General features: G+C 46.2%; 1 protein-coding gene across 1 annotated transcript; it reads right to left on the bottom strand.

The window, feature by feature from the left end:
* Positions 1 to 4,357: 4,357 nt before the first annotated feature.
* On the bottom strand, positions 4,358 to 13,208 carry LOC310950976 (synaptotagmin-11-like). Its single transcript, XM_083919028.1, has 4 exons — positions 12,976 to 13,208; positions 7,355 to 8,295; positions 6,324 to 6,444; positions 4,358 to 5,562 (listed from the first exon to the last, which is right to left on the bottom strand). Exons 1-4 carry the CDS (start codon positions 13,007 to 13,009, stop codon positions 5,252 to 5,254), a joined length of 1,407 nt encoding a protein of 468 aa, XP_083775154.1. The 5' UTR covers positions 13,010 to 13,208; the 3' UTR covers positions 4,358 to 5,251.
* Positions 13,209 to 22,729: the final 9,521 nt, after the last annotated feature.

Below are 22,729 nucleotides of genomic sequence, written 5' to 3'. Positions count from 1 at the left end.
TCTGACTCTGACCCTGACCCTGACCCTGACCCTGACCCTGACCCTGACTCTGACTCTGACCCTGACCCTGACTCTGACTCTGACTCTGACTCTGACCCTGACCCTGACCCTGACCCTGACCCTGACCCTGACTCTGACTCTGACCCTGACCCTGACTCTGACTCTGACTCTGACTCTGACCCTGACCCTGACCCTGACCCTGACCCTGACTCTGACTCTGACCCTGACCCTGACCCTGACTCTGACTCTGACCCTGACCCTGACCCTGACCCTGACCCTGACTCTGACTCTGACTCTGACTCTGACTCTGACTCTGACTCTGACCCTGACCCTGACTCTGACCCTGACTCTGACCCTGACCCTGACTCTGACCCTGACTCTGACTCTGACTCTGACTCTGACTCTGACTCTGACCCTGGTCCTGGTCCTGGTCCTCTCTCCAGGACCAGTCCAGGCCTGAGGAGGGAGTTCTCCTGTGTCGCGCCGTGCGTTTATGCTCTGGTTGTTGTGTTTCTCCAGTGTGTGTGTGTGTGTGTGTGTGTGTGTGTGTGTGTGTGTGTGTGTGTAACTGGTGTCTCTGCCCCCGGCCTGTGATGAGTCACTTCCTGTTCCCAGAGACTGTGAGCGTCTGTGTGTGTTTGTGTGTGTGTGTGTGTGTCTCTGTGTGTCTGTGTGTGTGTGTGTGTGTGTGTGTGTGTGTGTGTGTGTGACTGTGTGTGTGTGTGTGTGTGTGTGTGTGTGTGTGTGTGTGTGTGTGTGTGTGTGTGTGTAACTGGTGTCTCTGCCCCCGGCCTGTGATGAGTCACTTCCTGTTCCCAGAGACTGTGAGCGTGTGTGTGTGTGTGTGTGTGTGTGTGACTGTGAGCGTGTGTGTGTGTGTGTCTGTGTGTGTGTGTGTGTCTGTGTCTGTGTGTCTGTGTGTGTGTTTGAGCCTCAGGCTGCAAACTGAACAGAGAACAGAGTCGCTCATGTGATGAGAGCAGGCGGGTCTGTTTGGACACGCTTCAACAACACAACACAACGACACAACACGACACAACACAACGACACAACAACACAACACAACACAACACAACGACACAACACAACGACACAACAACACAACACAACGACACAACACAACACAACACAACGACACAACAACACAACACACTGACACAACACAACGACACAACACGACAACAACACAACGACACGACACAACACAACGACACAACACAACACGACAACAACACAACACAACACAACGACACGACAACAACACAACACACTGACACGACAACAACACAACACACTGACACAACACGACACAACACAACACACTGACACAACAACACGACACAACACAACGACACAACAACAACACAACACGACAACAACACAACACGACAACAACACAACACGACAACAACACAACACACTGACACAACAACACGACACAACACAACGACACAACAACAACACAACACGACAACAACACAACACGACAACAACACAACACGACAACAACACAACACGACAACACAACACAACGACACAACACAACACGACAACAACAACACAACACGACAACAACAACACAACACGACAACAACACCACACGACACATCACAACACGACACAACAACACAACACAACACGACAACACACTGACACAACACACTGACACAACACGACACAACAACACAACGACACAACATGACACGACAACAACACAACGACTAACATTAGCTCTCTGTAGCTAACAGTAGCTCCCTGTAGCTAATGCTAACATTAGCTCTCTGTAGTTAACATTAGCTCTCTGTAGCTAACATTAGCTCTCTGTAGCTAACATTAGCTCCCTGTAGCTCACATGAGCTCTCTGTAGCTAACATTAGCTCCCTGTAGCTAATGCTAACATTAGCTCTCTGTAGTTAACATTAGCTCCCTGTAGCTAACGTTAGCTCTCTGTAGCTAACATTAGCTCCCTGTAGCTAACGTTAGCTCTCTGTAGCTAACATTAGCTCCCTGTAGCTAACATTAGCTCCCTGTAGCTAACATTAGCTCCCTGTAGCTAACGTTAGCTCTCTGTAGCTAACAGTAGCTCCCTGTAGCTAACGTTAGCTCTCTGTAGCTAACAGTAGCTCTCTGTAGCTAACGTTAGCTTCACTGTATTAAAACAATAATTACGTCACTTTGATGAAACTAAAAGACAAAGGTCGACTTTCTTCTTCTCTGTTCTCTCAGCTGCTCGTCACAGGAGTCGGTCCAGTGGGGACCCGCCCTGTCACCAGGACACGTGGGTTCGATCCCCGCCTCAGGTACGTCGCTCTGTGTGTTTCATTCGTCTGTCACAACCTGCGAAGTTACGTCTTCCAAGATCGACGTTTGAATCCCTGAACTTCAGTTTGAGTCCTGTTCGTGTTGAACGACGTCATCGTTCTGTAGATCTGCGTCCGTCGAACGTCACGCCGTCACGTTCATCTTTAACAATAAAGTAAATAACAATAACAACAACAACAATAAAGTAAATAACAATAATAACAACAACAATAAAGTAAACAAAGGAGAAACAGGAAGTGACGTTTACAGAAACATGAAAGACACGAGGCGTTCAGGGCAAACAGGTTTTTATTTATCTGCACGTCTGATGAGTGCTAACAAAGCTAACAGAGGTTAGCATGAGGGCTACAGCAGGGGGCGCTCACACACAGCGAAGCTCCGAGGGCGGGACAGAAGGACACGTCTGTACAAATCTACACGTCTGCGCTCGCCGCGGGAAAACGGCGTTCACACTCAAGGAAGTGTTCAAACCCACGGACCCCAGCAACGCCACTGTACCCACGGACCCCAGCAACGCCACTGTACCCACGGACCCCAGCAACGCCACTGTACCCACGGACCCCAGCAACGCCACTGTACCCACGGACCCCAGCAACGCCACTGTACCCACGGACCCCAGCAACGCCACTGTACCCACGGACCCCAGCAACGCCACTGTACCCACGGACCCCAGCAACGCCACTGTACCCACGGACCCCAGCGTCCGTTACAGCGGTTCGTTAGCGTCCGTTACAGCGGTTCGTTAGCGTCCGTTACAGCGGTTCGCTGGCGTCCGTTACAGCGGTTCGTTAGCGTCCGTTACAGCGGTTCGCTGGCGTCCGTTACAGCGGTTCGTTAGCGTCCGTTACAGCGGTTCGCTGGCGTCCGTTACAGCGGTTCGCTGGCGTCCGTTACAGCGGTTCGTTAGCGTCCGTTACAGCGGTTCGCTGGCGTCCGTTACAGCGGTTCGCTGGCGTCCGTTACAGCGGTTCGTTAGCGTCCGTTACAGCGGTTCGCTGGCGTTCGCGGTTCACATCGACTGGAGCAGAAGCTTCTGGAAATCCTGAAAACACGTCGGTGTTCTTCGGTGAAGTCTCGGTTTGATGATGTCATCACTGTGCAGGACGTTCGTCACACGAGTTTCAGGTTTGAACATTTTTGATCAACTTCCTCTAAAAAAGTTAGTTAACGAGAAAACGTTCACACGTTAACGAGCTGCTCGTCTTTTAGCGCGTGAACATGTTAGCTCTTGAACACGTTAGCTTGTTGAGTTAGCTCGTTAACATGTTAATGAGTTAGCTCGTCTCGTTAGCTCTTGAGCACGTTAGCTCGTAAACATGTTAATGAGTTAGCCCGTCTCGTTAGCTCTTGAGCACGTTAGCTCGTAAACATGTTAATGAGTTAGCTCGTCTCGTTAGCTCTTGAGCACGTTAGCTCGTAAACATGTTAATGAGTTAGCTCGTCTCGTTAGCTCTTGAGCACGTTAGCTCGTAAACATGTTAATGAGTTAGCTCGTCTCGTTAGCTCTTGAGCACGTTAGCTCGTAAACATGTTAATGAGTTAGCTCGTCTCGTTAGCTCTTGAGCACGTTAGCTCGTAAACATGTTAATGAGTTAGCTCGTCTTGTTAGCGCGTGAACATGTTAGCTCGTCTCGTTAGCTCGTTAACACGTTAGCTCGTGGGCATTTGCTCCGGACACGTTTGGTTTGTTAGATTTTTCATAATTTAGAAACATTTTTAATATTTATTTTAATGTCGTTTTCATGAATTCGACTGAAGCTGCAAAAATAAACGATAACACGGTTTTTATTTTGCAGCTTCAGTCCGAGAAGAGTCACACGTTACAAACAAGGGTTTTACAGACCAGGACCAGGACCAGGACCGGGACCAGGGCCAGGACCAGGACCAGGACCAGGGCCAGGGCCAGGACCAGGACCGGGACCAGGACCAGGACCGGGACCAGGACCGGGGCCAGGACCAGGACCGGGACCAGGACCGGGGCCAGGACCGGGGCCAGGACCAGGACCAGAGCCAGGACCGGGACCAGAGCCAGGGCCAGGACCAGGACCAGGTCCTGGACCGGGGCCAGGACCAGGACCAGGTCCAGGAAAAGAAAATGAGATTAAAAATGTTCATGTTACAAACAAGGATTTTACAGAGTCTCTCAGGACCAGGACCAGGACCGGGACCAGGACCAGGACCAGGGCCAGGACCGGGACCGTGGCCAGGACCAGGACCAGGACCAGGACCAGAGCTGGGGCCAGGTCCAGGATCAGGACCAGGTGTGTGTGTGTGTGTGTGTAGTTAATTGTCTTGTCCCTCCTGTCGTCATGGCGACAGCAGTTCTTCTTCTTCACGTTATTTTGTGTCACATGCGCTGAGCTGCAGAGGGGCTCTTCTTCTTCTTCTTTATTAATGTTGTTGTTGTCGTCGTGTTGCAGTCGCTCCGTGGACGCCGCCGCCGCCGCAGCAGGCGATGACTCGTGATCTGAGAAGCAAGCGAGCGTGGAGCCGTTGCCGTGGTTACACTCGTGGCGCCTCAGTTCAACCCTTCAAAATAAAAGCTCCTGAATGAGCCCCGCCCCCTCGTGACACGAGCGGCTGTGATTGGTCACAGGACGTGAACTGCAGGAGCCAATGATGATGATTCACGGAAGGAAGGCGGGAACGACCACGGAAGAGAGTGTAACCACGACCCGTGTGTGTGTGTGTGTGTGTGTCTCTGTGTGTGTGTGTGTGTCTCCTTGTGTGTGTGTGTGTGTCTCCGTGTGTGTGTGTGTGTGTGTGTGTGTGTCTCCTTGTGTGTGTGTGTGTCTCCGTGTGTGTGTGTGTGTGTGTGTGTGTGAGTGTCTCCGTGTGTGTGTGTGTGTGTGTGTGTGTCTGTGTGTGTGTGTGTGTACACTGAGTCTGTGTCTCGCTCGCTGGCCTGGCGGCGCCCGCGTCTCCTCGCTCAGTACTCGCTCAGGTTGTGCCATTTGGAGATCTGCCTGCGGGGGTTTTCGCAGACCTCCCTCCAGTGGGCGGCGCCGGAGGGGGCGGGGCCGTGGAGGCCGAGCAGCAGGCGCCCCAGCACCTCGTTCTTGGTGGTCCTGTCGAAGTCCACCACCAGGAACTCCACGGAGATCTCGGGCAGCAGCTCGGGCGGGATGTCGTAGATGAAGGACTCGTTGAAGACCGGGTTCAGCGTGCACTTCTTCACGTGCGTCTTCTTCTTGGCGATGCGCTTGCGCCCGTAGAAGACGTTCACCTTCACGTACGGATCTGAGGACGAGACACGGAGCGTTACGAACGCCACAGGAACAAAACCACACACGTTCAATTCCTTTATTTAGCTCCAGCTGTCGCTCAGAGACACCTCCACTTAAAGGAGCCGCTGCTGGGACTCGAACCAGCGAGCCTGAGGCCCTGAACCGTGGACCCTGAACTGTGGACCCTGAACTGTGAACCCTGAACCGTGGACCCTGAACCCTGAACTGTGGACCCTGAACTGTGGACCCTGAACTGTGGACCCTGGACCCTGAACTGTGGACCCTGAACCCTGTGGACCCTGAACCCTGAACTGTGGACCCTGAACCCTGAACTGTGGACCCTGAACCCTGAACTGTGGACCCTGAACTGTGGACCCTGAACTGTGGACCCTGGACCGTGGACCCTGAACTGTGGACCCTGAACTGTGGACCCTGAACCCTGAACCGTGGACCCTGGACCGTGGACCCTGGACCCTGAACTGTGGACCCTGAACTGTGGACCCTGAACCCTGTGGACCCTGAACCCTGAACTGTGGACCCTGAACTGTGGACCCTGGACCCTGAACTGTGGACCCTGGACCCTGGACCCTGAAATGTGGACCCTGAACCCTGTGGACCCTGAACCCTGAACTGTGGACCCTGGACCCTGAACTGTGGACCCTGAACCCTGAACTGTGGACCCTGAACCCTGTGGACCCTGAACCCTGTGGACCCTGGACCCTGAACTGTGGACCCTGGACCGTGGACCCCGCGGTGTGACGCAGAGACACTCACTTGCTGACAGGCCGGTGATGTCCATCTTGGGGAGGTGGCGAGCTTTCAGGACAACCACGCTGAGACGATGAGACACGGGCTGATAGGACAGAGACGCCAGCAGCTCCCCGCGGCTCGCACACTGCAAACACACACACACACACACACACACACACAGGCGTCACAGGTGCACCCTCACGTCACTGGTGCACGCTCACGTCACAGGTGCACGCTCACGTCACAGGTGCGCCCTCACGTCACAGGTGCGCCCTCACGTCACAGGTGCGCCCTCACGTCACAGGTGCACGCTCACGTCACAGGTGCGCCCTCACGTCACAGGTGCACGCTCACGTCACAGGTGCGCCCTCACGTCACAGGTGCACGCTCACGTCACAGGTGCACGCTCACGTCACAGGTTGAATCGTTTTCACAGGAACTTTAGATCTTAAACACGAGACGTTTCTGATCCTGTGATGATGCTCTTCAAAGTGTCAGATTATAAATATAAAAAATAGGAAACTGAACACATAAAAATATATTCATATGTATATAAATATATTTAGTGCTGTTAGCTCGCTGCTAATGCAGATGAACTGCTAACTAGCTGACGTAGCAACATTCATCCCGTCTCCTGCTGACTCAGCGTTTGTAAACGACTTTATCAGCTAAGCAACCGACTCCAGATCCATGTAGCTAGCTAAGTTACAGCTAGCCGGCTAACGTTAGCTTCCTGCTAGGGTTAGCTCAGTGAAAGCTAAGCCGGCTATCGTTAGCTTCCTGCTAGGGTTAGCTCAGTGAAAGCTAAGCCGGCTAACGTTAGCTTCCTGCTAGGGTTAGCTCAGTGAAAGCTAAGCCGGCTAACGTTAGCTTCCTGCTAGGGTTAGCTCAGTGAAAGCTAAGCCGGCTATCGTTAGCTTCCTGCTAGGATTAGCTCAGTGAAACCTGAGCCGGCTAACGTTAGCTTCCTGCTAATGTTTAATAACTCTCTGGGTCCAGGGACCGAGGCCCAGACTCTCCGGGGGGGCGGAACAGAACCTGGTTCCGTGTCTCACCTGCATGTTCCTCTTGGTGATCTGCTGACTCAGGTGGACTCGGCCCGTGCTCGGGTCCACGCCCTTCAGCGGCACCACGGCCTCCCCGATGACGTCGTCGCGGGCGAAGCGGTCGAAGCTGAGCACCAGGAAGTGCAGGGTGAGCTCGGGCAGCGAGCTGTAGGCCACGCCGTAGAAGGTGAAGGTCTCGTCGAACAGCGGGTCCAGGGTCTTCCTCAGCACGCGGGTCTTGACGCGGTGCTTCTTCTCCGGCAGGATGGTCATCTTCACGTACGGGTCCGAGCTGCCCGCCTGCTCGTCCATGGCGGGCAGGCCCCGGGCCCCGACCACGGTCACAACCAGGGCCTTCTTGGGGAAGTTGTAGTCGACGGTGAGGCTGACGGCGCCCAGGCTCGGCTCGGGCTCGGGCTCCGAGGAGGCGGGGGTGAAGGGGGACGCCGTCTTGCTGCTGGTCTGGCTGCTGCTGGCCGAGCTGCTGTCCAGGCAGCAGTAGTCGGCGCGGACCGGCAGCACCCGCTCCGTCCGCGCCTGGCTGTGGGCGGGGCCCGGCCCGGCGGGGGGGACCAGGTGACTCATCTGCAGCTGCCCCGGGACGTCCAGGATGTTGTTCTCAGCGTCCACCAGCACCATCCCCCTGCCCACGCCGCCGGCGGCGCCACAGCCTCGCTCGCCGTCACGGTCGGAGCGGTCCACGCGCCGGATGCCTCGGACGATCCTCTTGCTGCCGCTGAGGGATTCTGGGTAAATGCTGATGCCCTTCAGCATGTGGATGAACTTGTAGGGCGGGTCTTCGGCGTCGCAGTAACGGTCGCCGTGCAGCTTGTAGCGTCCGGAGACACGCAGGTAACGACGCTGGCAGAAGGACCAGAGCAGAACCAGAACCACCACCACCAGGACCAGGACCCCCGCTCCCAGGAAGCCCGCCAGGACCGGAGACATGGCTGAGACAGAACCAGAGGGACGGGGGGACACGTTAGAGACACGGCCTTTATCCTGATAAGACTTCAAAATAAGAGCCTCAAAATAAGACTTCAAAATAAGAGCCTTAAAATAAGACTTCAAAATAAGAGCCTCAAAATAAGACTTCAAAATAAGAGCCTTAAAATAAGACTTCAAAATAAGAGCCTCGAAATAAGACTTCAAAATAAAAGCCTCAGAATAAGACTTCAAAATAAAAGCCTCAGAATAAATCTCCTTTAATGTCGGACGTCTAAAAACAAAACACACTTTTATGACCATGGCTCATTTGGGTTTTTGTGTGTGTGTGTGTGTGTCCCTGTGTGTGTGTGTGTGCGTCCCTGTGTAAGTGTGCGTGTCTGTGTGTGTGTGTCCGTGTCCCTGTGTGTGTGTGTGTGTGCGTCCCTGTGTGTGTGTGCGTGTGTCCGTGTCCCTGTGTGTGTGTGTGTGTGTCCCTGTGTGTGTGTGTGTGTGTGTCTATGTGTGTGTCCCTGTGTGTGTGTGTGTGTGCGTGTCTGTGTGTGTGCTTGTCTGTCTGTGTGTGTGTGTGTCTGTGTGTGTGTGTGCGTGTGTGTCTGTGTGTGTGTGTCTGTGCGTGTCTGTCTGTGTGTGTGCGTGTCTGTCTGTGTGTGTGTGTCTGTGTGCGTGATGACTCCTCCCGGCCACAGGGAGGCGCTGCTCTGCTCTGTTTCAGCCTGTGGAGGGTGGAGATGCTGATTGGCCAGGAGCTGATGAGGTCATCTTTAAAGGATGTGTCCCTCTCTACTTCCTGGTTCAGACGGTTGCTTGAGTGCAGTCGTTGTGGGTCGGGATGAGCAGCCATTTTGTTTGTTTCTGCACCGGCGTTCCTCCTGATTCTCTGTTCCAGAGGCAGTGAGGGTCCAGGTGAGGGTCCAGGTGAGGGTCCAGGTGAGGGTCCTGGTGAGGGTCCTGGTGAGGGTCCGGGTGAGGGTCCGGGTGAGGGTCCAGGTGAGGGTCCTGGTGAGGGTCCAGGTGAGGGTCCAGGTGAGGGTCCAGGTGAGGGTCCTGGTGAGGGTCCTGGTGAGGGTCCGGGTGAGGGTCCGGGTGAGGGTCCGGGTGAGGGTCCTGGTGAGGGTCCAGGTGAGGGTCCAGGTGAGGGTCCTGGTGAGGGTCCGGGTGAGGGTCCGGGTGAGGGTCCGGGTGAGGGTCCTGGTGAGGGTCCAGGTGAGGGTCCTGGTGAGGGTCCAGGTGAGGGTCCAGGTGAGGGTCCAGGTGAGGGTCCTGGTGAGGGTCCAGGTGAGGGTCCTGGTGAGGGTCCTGGTGAGGGTCCAGGTGAGGGTCCAGGTGAGAGTCCAGGTGAGGGTCCTGGTGAGGGTCCAGGTGAGGGTCCAGGTGAGGGTCCAGGTGAGGGTCCTGGTGAGGGTCCAGGTGAGGGTCCAGGTGAGGGTCCTGGTGAGGGTCCTGGTGAGGGTCCAGGTGAGGGTCCAGGTGAGGGTCCTGGTGAGGGTCCTGGTGAGGGTCCTGGTGAGGGTCCAGGTGAGGGTCCTGTAGCTCCTTTAACACCTCATCACTCAGGTAAGTTTCATTGTTTTGGTCAAGCTCAGCCTGAAGCGTCAGAACTCTGTGATAAACATAAATTCATGTCGACTGCAGGAGTTTGTGTCTTAGGGGGACTCTGGTCTCTGGGGGTCCGGGTTGAGCTGAGAGCACCTGTGTTGGACCCCGGTACCTGAGGCCGGGGCGTAACTTAAGTGTGTTCTGGTTCGTTTTGAGGTTGAAACCCTGAAGTTTAAGACCTCTGGGGTAAAAACACACATTTCTGTTGCATTCTGGGAGTTTGGGTCCAGCTGAGAGCACTAATGTTAAACACTGGGACCACGTCCCGGCACACACACACACACACACACACACACACACACACAGACAGACAGACAGACACCCACAGAAACACAGAGAGAGACACACACACACACACACACACACACACAGAAACACACACACACACACACACACACAGAAACACACAGAGAGAGACAGACAGACAGACAGACACAGAGACGTGCACACACACACACACACAGACAGACAGACAGACACCCACAGAAACACAGAGAGAGAGACAGACAGACAGACGGACAGACACACACTGCTAGCTAGCTGACATAGCAACGTCCTGTCTTGAGTGGAAGACGTCGGCTGAGTCATCCAGACTCCTGCTGGCTCGCCGATTTTCAACGACTTCATCAGCTAACGCTAGGACGCAACCAACGCCAGATCCATGCAGCTAGGTAAGTTACAGCTAGCTGGCTAATGTTAGCTTCTTTCTAATGTTAGGTCAGTGAAACCTAAGCTGGCTAATGTTAGCTTCTTGCTAATGTTAGCTCAGTGAAACCTAAGCTGACTAATGTTAGCTTCTTGCTAATGTTAGGTCAGTGAAACCTAAGCTGGCTAATGTTAGCTTCTTGCTAATGTTAGCTCAGTGAAACCTAAGCTGACTAATGTTAGCTTCTTGCTAATGTTAGGTCAGTGAAACCTAAGCTGGCTAATGTTAGCTTCTTGCTAATGTTAGGTCAGTGAAACCTAAGCTGGCTAATGTTAGCTTCTTGCTAATGTTAGGTCAGTGAAACCTAAGCTGGCTAATGTTAGCTTCTTGCTAATGTTAGCTCAGTGAAACCTAAGCTGGCTAATGTTAGCTTCTTGCTAATGTTAGCTCCAAATATCGGCTAAGGCTGATGAAAACAACTGTTTCAATCCCTGAAATGAACAACAAACTTTTTGGTGTGTGTGTGTGTGTGTGTGTGTGTCATCCACACGTGTTGCATTAACGTCGTATGTTCTGGAGCATACATGCTGAGGGTTCAACGTTAGCCTGTAGCTCTGTAGGCGCATCAGTTAGCACGTCTCTCTGCAGCCGGAGGAAACTTAGCTTCTATGCTAACTAGCACATTTACATTGATGCCCTTTGTGTGTGTGTGTGTGTGTGTGTCTGTCTTTGTGTGTGTGTGTGTCTGTATTTGTGTGTGTGTGCGTGTCTGTCTTTGTGTGTGTGTGTGTGTGTGTGCGTGTCTGTCTTTGTGTGTGTGTGTGTGTCTGTATTTGTGTGTGTGCGTGTCTGTCTTTGTGTGTGTGTGTGCTTGTCTGTCTTTGTGTGTGTGTGTGTGTGTGTGTGCGTGTCTGTCTTTGTGTGTGTGTGTGTGTGTGTGTGTGTGTGTGTGCGTGTCTGTCTTTGTGTGTGTGTGTGCTTGTCTGTCTTTGTGTGTGTGTGTGTGTGTGTGTGTGTGTGCGTGTCTGTCTTTGTGTGTGTGTGTGTGTGTGTGTGTGTGTGTGTGTTATTGATATAGAATGGTATTTTAATATTTTGTAGATTTGCTGATAAAAGGTTCAGTTTTTTTTACGGTGGTTTCAAAATGGCGTCCAGAATGTTGTGGTTTCACCGTGACCACGCGTGAGTGTCGTGGCGCTCTCAGGACGGGGTTTGGCGTCGGTTTCCAGCCCGTGTGGCCCGGGCTGACTCACCGTGCACAGTCATGATCCAGGGCCAGGCGGGGCCTCTGGGGGCCCTGGGTTTGACCCCTGCATCTGTGCAGCGACTCAACATGAACCTGCTAAATGTTTTTATGAGGTTTTAATTATGAATCAAGAGTCAAAGTCTCATCATTTAAGAGTCAAATGAATCAGTTTGAGTCAAAGTCTCATCATTTAAGAGTCAAATGAATCAGTTTGAGTCAAAGTCTCATCATTTAAGAGTCAAATGAATCAGTTTGAGTCAAAGTCTCATCATTTAAGAGTCAAATGAATCAGTTTGAGTCAAAGTCTCATCATTTAAGAGTCAAATGAATCAGTTTGAGTCAAAGTCTCATCATTTAAGAGTCAAATGAATCAGTTTGAGTCAAAGTCTCATCATTTAAGAGTCAAATGAATCAGTTTGAGTCAAAGTCTCATCATTTAAGAGTCAAATGAATCAGTTTGAGTCAAAGTCTCATCATTTAAGAGTCAAATGAATCAGTTTGAGTCAAAGTCTCATCATTTAAGAGTCAAATGAATCAGTTTGAGTCATAAATGAGGAGTTCATCACGAGGACAAAAGCATCTATGACACAGGAAACGCACCAGTTCATCTGGATTATTAATATGATTATTGTTATTATTGTTGTTGTTGTTTTGCTGCAGACCGTAAACAGCAGGCCGGCACAGACATGACGTCACCCCACATACCCACCCCGACGGGCACGCGCACGCGCACCGCTGAGGCGCGCCCTGTTTTTAACGATATCATTAAAAAATCATAATAATTAATAATAAAACACAATATACAATAATATGATTTACACTGAGTTCGCACTAAAGCTCAATTTTAAACAAAAAAACACATTTTCTCTGTGTTTTTTTTGTAAAATGAGAAAATGATGAAATAATAAATCAGTAAAATCACTTCGGTCATTAACGGAGCGCGACGGCGACGGAAGCGTCCGTTAATCATTAAAATATAATAAATATCATTAAAGAAAAGGCTCCATGGACTGAGATGACACAGTCTGATGCACCTGCTGTGATGCTGACACTCACAAACATATAAATATATAAACATATAAATATATAAACGCATAAACACAGGACCCGAGGGGGAGCCGCTGTCCCCGGGCTGACAGCTCAGCCCAGCCCGGGGACAGCGGCTCCCCCTCGGACTCTCGGACTCCCTCTCACCGTAGGCGGGTCCCAGCTCGATCATGTCCGCCATTTTGTGTCTGGGTGGCTGAAGAAGAAGCGCAGAGAGATGGAGAAGAAGACTACGTCACGACCTTCCCGCGGTTATTTCACATCCATAAAGAAGCGCCGAGCAGAAGAAAGCAGAGTGACCGAACCACAGGCCGCTGCTCCGGGGGTCACTCTTCACACGAGCCGCTGACGGAGCCGCTGTCCCCGGGTGCGTCCGTCCGTGTGTCCGCTCCGTGTGTCCGCTCCGTCGCCGCTCCGCTCGGTGCGCAGTGAGGATGCTCGCGCCGGGATGCTCGCGCCGGGATGCAGGGCGCCTGCGCAGGAGCTCGCGATGAGACTCTGCAAAGATGGGCTCGAGCGGACGTCTCACTGCGCGGGAAAAAAAAGAGCGGGACCAGGAACTAAAAATAAAATATAATTAAAATAAATCAAATCAAATATAACAATAAAAATAAAATACATATAAAATAAAATAAAATACTAATAAAAATAAAATAAGATATAATAATAAAAATAAAATACATATAAAATAAAATAAAATACTAATAAAAATAAAATAAGATATAACAATAAAAATAAAATACATATAAAATAAAATAAAATACTAATAAAAATAAAATAAGATATAATAATACAAATAAAATAAAAATAAAATAAAATACAAATAAAATTAAATAAAATATAATATAATAAAATAAAATATAATAAAAATAAAATAAAATATAATAATAAAAATATAATAAAATATAATAAAAATAAATAAAATGCATATAAAATAAAATATAATAAAATAAAAATACAAATAAAATTAAATGTAATAAAAATGAAATAAAGAATATAAAAATGAGCTACTTTACTACAGGGACTAAAATATAAAATAAAATATAATAAAAATAAAATAAAAATAATCAGTGAAAATGAGCTACTTTACTACAGGGACTAAGAAATACAATTATGATTAAAAATATTATATTTAAACTTATTATTAATATTAAATATATTATAATATAATTAATAATAATTATAATCATCATTATCATTATGACGTCACCAGTGAGTCCCAGAAAAGCGTCAGAGTGAGACGTCACTACGTCATCCTCCCCGGTGGAGGCCCCGCCCCTGCGCTACGTCACCACAGCGTCATCATAAACATGATGACGCATAAACTTTACTGGAATTATAGTTTTGATAAAACATTTACAAAAGAGAAATCATGTTTAATATAAGAACATATTTAAATAAGTATAAATAATATAAATATGACTCTCAAACCCCCGGCTGAGCGCCGCGGTGTTGGAGTTGACCCCGGTGGACCAGAGGGTGGCCTCCTTACGCCTGCGGGTGGTGGGGGGGGGCTCTGACTGTTGTTGGTGCAGATGCAGCGAACAGCAGTTCAGAGTCTGGGGCCTTCTTGGAGACCCTGAATGGAGTCCTGCATGGGGCTCCAGTAGGGGACTCCAGAGTCCTGCTGGGAGACTTCAACGCCCACGTGGGCAACGATGGAGACACCTGGAGAGGCTGATTGGGAGGAACGGCCTCCCTGATCTGAACCCCAGCGTCTGGTGTTAGACTTGTGTGCTGGTCCTGGATCCTCTTTAACAAACACCATGTTGGAACAGAAGGAGGCTCAGAAGTGGACCTGGTCCCAGAGCACACTAGGCCAAAGGTCCAGGATCCAGTCTGTGATGGTCTCATCTGATCTGAGGCCGGATGTTTTGGACACTCGGGTGAAGAGAGGGGCAGAGCTGTCAGCTGATCACCATCTGGGGATGAGTGGGTCAGAGGACGGGGAAGGTTCTGGACAGACCGGGTAAACCCAAACCAGTAGTGCGGGTGAACTGGGACCGTCTGGAGGAGGCCCCTGTCCCAGAGACCTTCACCTCACACCTCCGGAGGAGCTTTTCTGGCGTCCCTGTGGAGGTTGGGGGCATCGAACCGGAGCGGGCGATGTTCAAAGCTTCCACTGCTGAAGCTGCAGCGGTGAGCTGTGGCCTCAAGGTCTCAGGTTCAGCCGAGTCTCCTCCAGGACGCCTGAAGCCGAGTCTCCTCCGTTGTGCCACAACGGACAAAGACACGGACACGGACGCGGCAGCAGAGGCACAAAGGTGAACTCTGGTTTCATGCTCTGGTGTCGGTTCATGTCTCTGGCTTCAGCCTCGGCAGGTGTGAGGGGGTCTGATCTGATGGTGTTCATGTCTCTGGCTTCAGCCTCTGCAGGTGTGAGGGGGTCTGATCTGATGGTGTTCATGTCTCTGGCTTCAGCCTCTGCAGGTGTGAGGGGGTCTGATCTGATGGTGTTCATGTCTCCTGCCTGGCTTCAGCCTCGGCAGGTGTGAGGGGGTCTGATCTGATGATGTTCATGTCTCCTGCCTGGCTTCAGCCTCTGCAGGTGTGAGGGGGTCTGATCTGATGATGTTCATGTCTCCTGCCTGGCTTCAGCCTCTGCAGGTGTGAGGGGGTCTGATCTGATGGTGTTCATGTCTCCTGCCTGGCTTCAGCCTCTGCAGGTGTGAGGGGGTCTGATCTGATGGTGTTCATGTCTCCTGCCTGGCTTCAGCCTCTGCAGGTGTGAGGGGGTCTGATCTGATGGTGTTCATGTCTCCTGCCTGGCTTCGGCCTCGGCAGGTGTGAGGGGGTCTGATCTGATGGTGTTCATGTCTCCTGGCTGGCTTCAGCCTCTGCAGGTGTGAGGGGGTCTGATCTGATGGTGTTCATGTCTCCTGCCTGGCTTCGGCCTCGGCAGGTGTGAGGGGGTCTGATCTGATGATGTTCATGTCTCCTGCCTGGCTTCAGCCTCTGCAGGTGTGAGGGGGTCTGATCTGATGGTGTTCATGTCTCCTGCCTGGCTTCAGCCTTCAGCATCTCTCTCTGAGCCGTGTGCAGTCGACTCTGAGGGTCCGAGTCTTCAGGTCCAGAGCTGGACTTCATTACGGTCGCTGCCCGCCTCCCCGTTCACTCTGCAGCTGAAACATTATTATTATATATTATATATATTTATTATGACCCAAGAACACGCACACACACACACACACACACACACACACACACACACACACACAGACACACACACACACACACACACACACACACACACACACACACACACAGACACACACACACACACACACACACACACACACACACACACACACACACACACACACACACACACACACACACACACACACACACACACACACACACACACCTGAACCTCTGACCCTCACAGTGATGTTTAAACTACAGGGTGAGAGTTTGGCTGCTCCGAACACTTAAAGTCAGGGTCCTGACCCGGCACACTTAAAGTCAGGGTCCTGACCCGGCACACTTAAAGTCAGGGTCCTGACCCGGCACACTTAAAGTCAGGGTCCTGACCCTGATCCACAGGGCGCCGCATGCTGCACGGGTCCACAGGGCGCCGCATGCTGCACGGGTCCACAGGGCGCCGCATGCTGCACGGGTCCACAGGGCGCCGCATGCTGCTGCTGACACAGGAAGTCCTCCAGGACCCAGAACAGTGTTCAGGAACCCTTTGAAGTCCTGGATCCAAAGGTCACTTCAGTCAAAGTCCAGACGTGTTATCAGCCGCACTCACAGGGTTTGGCACGCGCAGCTGTGGCTCAGGGGGAGGGGCGTCCCCGTCCCAGAGCTCAGCTGTTCGATCCCCGGCTCCTCTGGGCCACACGTCCACACGTCCACACGTCCACACGTCCACGTGACCACGTGTCCACATGTCCACGGGCAAAGACACTGAACCCCAACCTGCAGTGAGAGCTGAAGGAGGTGAAAGTGTCTGCTGGTAAAGAAGTGACGTGCTGACTTCACTTCCTGTCTGAGGCGTCTCTCATTGGTCACTTCCTGTCTGAGGCGTTCTCATTGGTCACTTCCTGTCTGAGGCGTTCTCATTGGTCACTTCCTGTCTGAGGCGTTCTCATTGGTCACTTCCTGTCTGAGGCGTTTCCCCTGAGGAGACGTCTCCTGTTGGAACTGATCTGAGCTCCAGTTTCTCTGCAGACGCTAAGGTAAGAACACACACACACACACACACACACACACACACACACACACACACACACACAGACACACAGACACACACACACACACACAGACACACACACACACACACACACACACACACACACACACACACACACACAGACAGACACAGACACACACACAGACACACACACAGACACACACACAGACACACACAGACACACACAGACACACACACACACACACACACACACACACACACACACACACACACACACAGACACACACACACACACACAGACACACACACACACACACACACACACACACACACAGACACACACACAGACACACACAGACACACACAGACACACACACACACACACACACACACACACACACACACACACAGACACACACACACACAGACACACACACACACACACAGACACACACACACACACACACACACACACACACACACACACACAGAGAACAGACTCTGAACTTTGACCAGTTTTCATTTTACAGCAAAAACACGACGAACACGTTTGAAACTGATTTATTTATTAAAGTTTAAGGAAACTTTTATTATTTATTTATTTATTTATTTATTTATTTATTTATTTATTTATTTATTTATTTATAATTTATTTATTTATTTATTTATTTATTTATTTATTTATTTATTTATTTATAATTTATTTATTTATTTATTTATTTATTTATTTATAATTTATTTATAATTTATTTATTTATTTATTTATTTATTTATTTATTTATTTATTTATTTATTTATTTATTTATTTATTTATAATTTATTTATTTATTTATTTATTTATTTATTTATTTATTTATTTATTTATAATTTATTTATTTATTTATTTATTTATTTATTTATTTATAATTTATTTATTTATTTATTTATTTATTTTCTCTAATCTTCTCTTCTTTTCTCTTCTCTTCTCTTCTTTTCTCTAATCTTCTCTTCTTTTCTCTAATCTTCTCTCTTTTCTCTAATCTTCTCTTCTTTTCTCTAATCTTCTCTTCTTTTCTCTAATCTTCTCTTCTTTTCTCTTCTCTTCTCTTCTTTTCTCTTCTCTTCTCTTCTTTTCTCTAATCTTCTCTTCTTTTCTCTTCTCTTCTCTTCTTTTCTCTAATCTTCTCTTCTTTTCTCTAATCTTCTCTTCTTTTCTCTAATCTTCTCTTCTTTTCTCTTCTCTTCTCTTCTTTTCTCTAATCTTCTCTTCTTTTCTCTAATCTTCTCTTCTTTTCTCTAATCTTCTCTTCTTTTCTCTAATCTTCTCTTCTTTTCTCTTCTCTTCTCTTCTTTTCTCTAATCTTCTCTTCTTTTCTCTAATCTTCTCTTCTTTTCTCTAATCTTCTCTTCTTTTCTCTAATCTTCTCTTCTTTTCTCTAATCTTCTCTTCTTTTCTCTAATCTTCTCTTCTTTTCTCTAATCTTCTCTTCTTTTCTCTAATCTTCTCTTCTTTTCTCTTCTCTTCTCTTCTTTTCTCTAATCTTCTCTTCTTTTCTCTAATCTTCTCTTCTTTTCTCTAATCTTCTCTTCTTTTCTCTAATCTTCTCTTCTTTTCTCTAATCTTCTCTTCTTTTCTCTAATCTTCTCTTCTTTTCTCTTCTCTTCTTTTCTCTAATCTTCTCTTCTTTTCTCTAATCTTCTCTTCTTTTCTCTAATCTTCTCTTCTTTTCTCTTCTCTTCTCTTCTTTTCTCTAATCTTCTCTTCTTTTCTCTAATCTTCTCTTCTTTTCTCTAATCTTCTCTTCTTTTCTCTAATCTTCTCTTCTTTTCTCTAATCTTCTCTTCTTTTCTCTAATCTTCTCTTCTTTTCTCTAATCTTCTCTTCTTTTCTCTAATCTTCTCTTCTTTTCTCTTCTCTTCTCTTCTTTTCTCTTCTCTTCTCTTCTTTTCTCTAATCTTCTCTTCTTTTCTCTAATCTTCTCTTCTTTTCTCTTCTCTTCTTTTCTCTAATCTTCTCTTCTTTTCTCTAATCTTCTCTTCTTTTCTCTAATCTTCTCTTCTTTTCTCTAATCTTCTCTTCTTTTCTCTAATCTTCTCTTCTTTTCTCTAATCTTCTCTTCTTTTCTCTAATCTTCTCTTCTTTTCTCTTCTCTTCTCTTCTTTTCTCTTCTCTTCTCTTCTTTTCTCTAATCTTCTCTTCTTTTCTCTAATCTTCTCTTCTTTTCTCTAATCTTCTCTTCTTTTCTCTAATCTTCTCTTCTTTTCTCTAATCTTCTCTTCTTTTCTCTTCTCTTCTCTTCTTTTCTCTTCTCTTCTCTTCTTTTCTCTTCTCTTCTCTTCTTTTCTCTAATCTTCTCTTCTTTTCTCTAATCTTCTCTTCTTTTCTCTAATCTTCTCTTCTTTTCTCTAATCTTCTCTTCTTTTCTCTAATCTTCTCTTCTTTTCTCTAATCTTCTCTTCTTTTCTCTAATCTTCTCTTCTTTTCTCTAATCTTCTCTTCTTTTCTCTAATCTTCTCTTCTTTTCTCTAATCTTCTCTTCTTTTCTCTAATCTTCTCTTCTTTTCTCTAATCTTCTCTTCTTTTCTCTAATCTTCTCTTCTTTTCTCTAATCTTCTCTTCTTTTCTCTAATCTTCTCTTCTTTTCTCTTCTCTTCTCTTCTCTAATCTTCTCTTCTTTTCTCTAATCTTCTCTTCTTTTCTCTAATCTTCTCTTCTTTTCTCTAATCTTCTCTTCTTTTCTCTAATCTTCTCTTCTTTTCTCTAATCTTCTCTTCTTTTCTCTAATCTTCTCTTCTTTTCTCTAATCTTCTCTTCTTTTCTCTAATCTTCTCTTCTTTTCTCTAATCTTCTCTTCTTTTCTCTAATCTTCTCTTCTTTTCTCTAATCTTCTCTTCTTTTCTCTAATCTTCTCTTCTTTTCTCTAATCTTCTCTTCTTTTCTCTAATCTTCTCTTCTTTTCTCTAATCTTCTCTTCTTTTCTCTAATCTTCTCTTCTTTTCTCTAATCTTCTCTTCTCTTCTCTAATCTTCTCTTCTTTTCTCTAATCTTCTCTTCTTTTCTCTTCTCTTCTCTTCTTTTCTCTAATCTTCTCTTCTTTTCTCTAATCTTCTCTTCTTTTCTCTAATCTTCTCTTCTTTTCTCTTCTCTTCTCTTCTTTTCTCTAATCTTCTCTTCTTTTCTCTAATCTTCTCTTCTTTTCTCTAATCTTCTCTTCTTTTCTCTTCTCTTCTCTTCTTTTCTCTAATCTTCTCTTCTTTTCTCTAATCTTCTCTTCTTTTCTCTAATCTTCTCTTCTTTTCTCTAATCTTCTCTTCTTTTCTCTAATCTTCTCTTCTTTTCTCTAATCTTCTCTTCTTTTCTCTAATCTTCTCTTCTTTTCTCTAATCTTCTCTTCTTTTCTCTAATCTTCTCTTCTTTTCTCTAATCTTCTCTTCTTTTCTCTAATCTTCTCTTCTTTTCTCTAATCTTCTCTTCTTTTCTCTAATCTTCTCTTCTTTTCTCTAATCTTCTCTTCTTTTCTCTAATCTTCTCTTCTTTTCTCTTCTCTTCTCTTCTTTTCTCTAATCTTCTCTTCTTTTCTCTAATCTTCTCTTCTTTTCTCTAATCTTCTCTTCTTTTCTCTAATCTTCTCTTCTTTTCTCTAATCTTCTCTTCTTTTCTCTAATCTTCTCTTCTTTTCTCTAATCTTCTCTTCTTTTCTCTAATCTTCTCTTCTTTTCTCTAATCTTCTCTTCTTTTCTCTTCTCTTCTCTTCTTTTCTCTTCTCTTCTCTTCTTTTCTCTAATCTTCTCTTCTTTTCTCTTCTCTTCTCTTCTTTTCTCTTCTCTTCTCTTCTTTTCTCTAATCTTCTCTTCTTTTCTCTAATCTTCTCTTCTTTTCTCTAATCTTCTCTTCTTTTCTCTAATCTTCTCTTCTTTTCTCTAATCTTCTCTTCTTTTCTCTAATCTTCTCTTCTTTTCTCTAATCTTCTCTTCTTTTCTCTAATCTTCTCTTCTTTTCTCTAATCTTCTCTTCTTTTCTCTAATCTTCTCTTCTTTTCTCTTCTCTTCTCTTCTTTTCTCTTCTCTTCTCTTCTTTTCTCTAATCTTCTCTTCTTTTCTTTTCTCTTCTCTTCTTTTCTCTAATCTTCTCTTCTTTTCTCTAATCTTCTCTTCTTTTCTCTTCTCTTCTCTTCTTTTCTCTTCTCTTCTCTTCTTTTCTCTAATCTTCTCTTCTTTTCTCTAATCTTCTCTTCTTTTCTCTTCTCTTCTCTTCTTTTCTCTAATCTTCTCTTCTTTTCTCTAATCTTCTCTTCTTTTCTCTAATCTTCTCTTCTTTTCTCTAATCTTCTCTTCTTTTCTCTTCTCTTCTCTTCTTTTCTCTTCTCTTCTCTTCTTTTCTCTAATCTTCTCTTCTTTTCTCTAATCTTCTCTTCTTTTCTCTAATCTTCTCTTCTCTTCTTTTCTCTTCTCTTCTTTTCTCTTCTCTTCTCTTCTTTTCTCTAATCTTCTCTTCTTTTCTCTAATCTTCTCTTCTTTTCTCTAATCTTCTCTTCTTTTCTCTTCTCTTCTCTTCTTTTCTCTAATCTTCTCTTCTTTTCTCTTCTCTTCTCTTCTTTTCTCTAATCTTCTCTTCTTTTCTCTAATCTTCTCTTCTTTTCTCTTCTCTTCTCTTCTCTTCTCTAATCTTCTCTTCTTTTCTCTAATCTTCTCTTCTTTTCTCTAATCTTCTCTTCTTTTCTCTAATCTTCTCTTCTTTTCTCTAATCTTCTCTTCTTTTCTCTAATCTTCTCTTCTTTTCTCTTCTCTTCTCTTCTTTTCTCTAATCTTCTCTTCTTTTCTCTTCTCTTCTCTTCTTTTCTCTAATCTTCTCTTCTTTTCTCTAATCTTCTCTTCTTTTCTCTAATCTTCTCTTCTTTTCTCTTCTCTTCTCTTCTTTTCTCTAATCTTCTCTTCTTTTCTCTAATCTTCTCTTCTTTTCTCTAATCTTCTCTTCTTTTCTCTAATCTTCTCTTCTTTTCTCTAATCTTCTCTTCTTTTCTCTAATCTTCTCTTCTTTTCTCTAATCTTCTCTTCTTTTCTCTAATCTTCTCTTCTTTTCTCTAATCTTCTCTTCTTTCTCTAATCTTCTCTTCTTTTCTCTAATCTTCTCTTCTTTTCTCTAATCTTCTCTTCTTTTCTCTAATCTTCTCTTCTTTTCTCTAATCTTCTCTTCTTTTCTCTAATCTTCTCTTCTTTTCTCTAATCTTCTCTTCTTTTCTCTAATCTTCTCTTCTTTTCTCTAATCTTCTCTTCTTTTCTCTAATCTTCTCTTCTTTTCTCTAATCTTCTCTTCTTTTCTCTAATCTTCTCTTCTTTTCTCTAATCTTCTCTTCTTTTCTCTAATCTTCTCTTCTTTTCTCTTCTCTTCTCTTCTTTTCTCTAATCTTCTCTTCTTTTCTCTAATCTTCTCTTCTTTTCTCTTCTCTTCTCTTCTTTTCTCTAATCTTCTCTTCTTTTCTCTTCTCTTCTCTTCTTTTCTCTAATCTTCTCTTCTTTTCTCTAATCTTCTCTTCTTTTCTCTAATCTTCTCTTCTTTTCTCTAATCTTCTCTTCTTTTCTCTAATCTTCTCTTCTTTTCTCTAATCTTCTCTTCTTTTCTCTAATCTTCTCTTCTTTTCTCTAATCTTCTCTTCTTTTCTCTAATCTTCTCTTCTTTTCTCTAATCTTCTCTTCTTTTCTCTAATCTTCTCTTCTTTTCTCTTCTCTTCTCTTCTTTTCTCTAATCTTCTCTTCTTTTCTCTTCTC

The sequence above is a fragment of the Echiichthys vipera genome (assembly GCF_963691815.1).
Source record: "Echiichthys vipera genome assembly, chromosome: 8".
Classification (NCBI taxonomy): Eukaryota; Metazoa; Chordata; class Actinopteri; order Perciformes; family Trachinidae; genus Echiichthys; species Echiichthys vipera.
The sequence above is the reverse complement of the archived record's forward strand: the minus strand, read 5'-3'. Positions and strand labels throughout refer to the sequence as shown.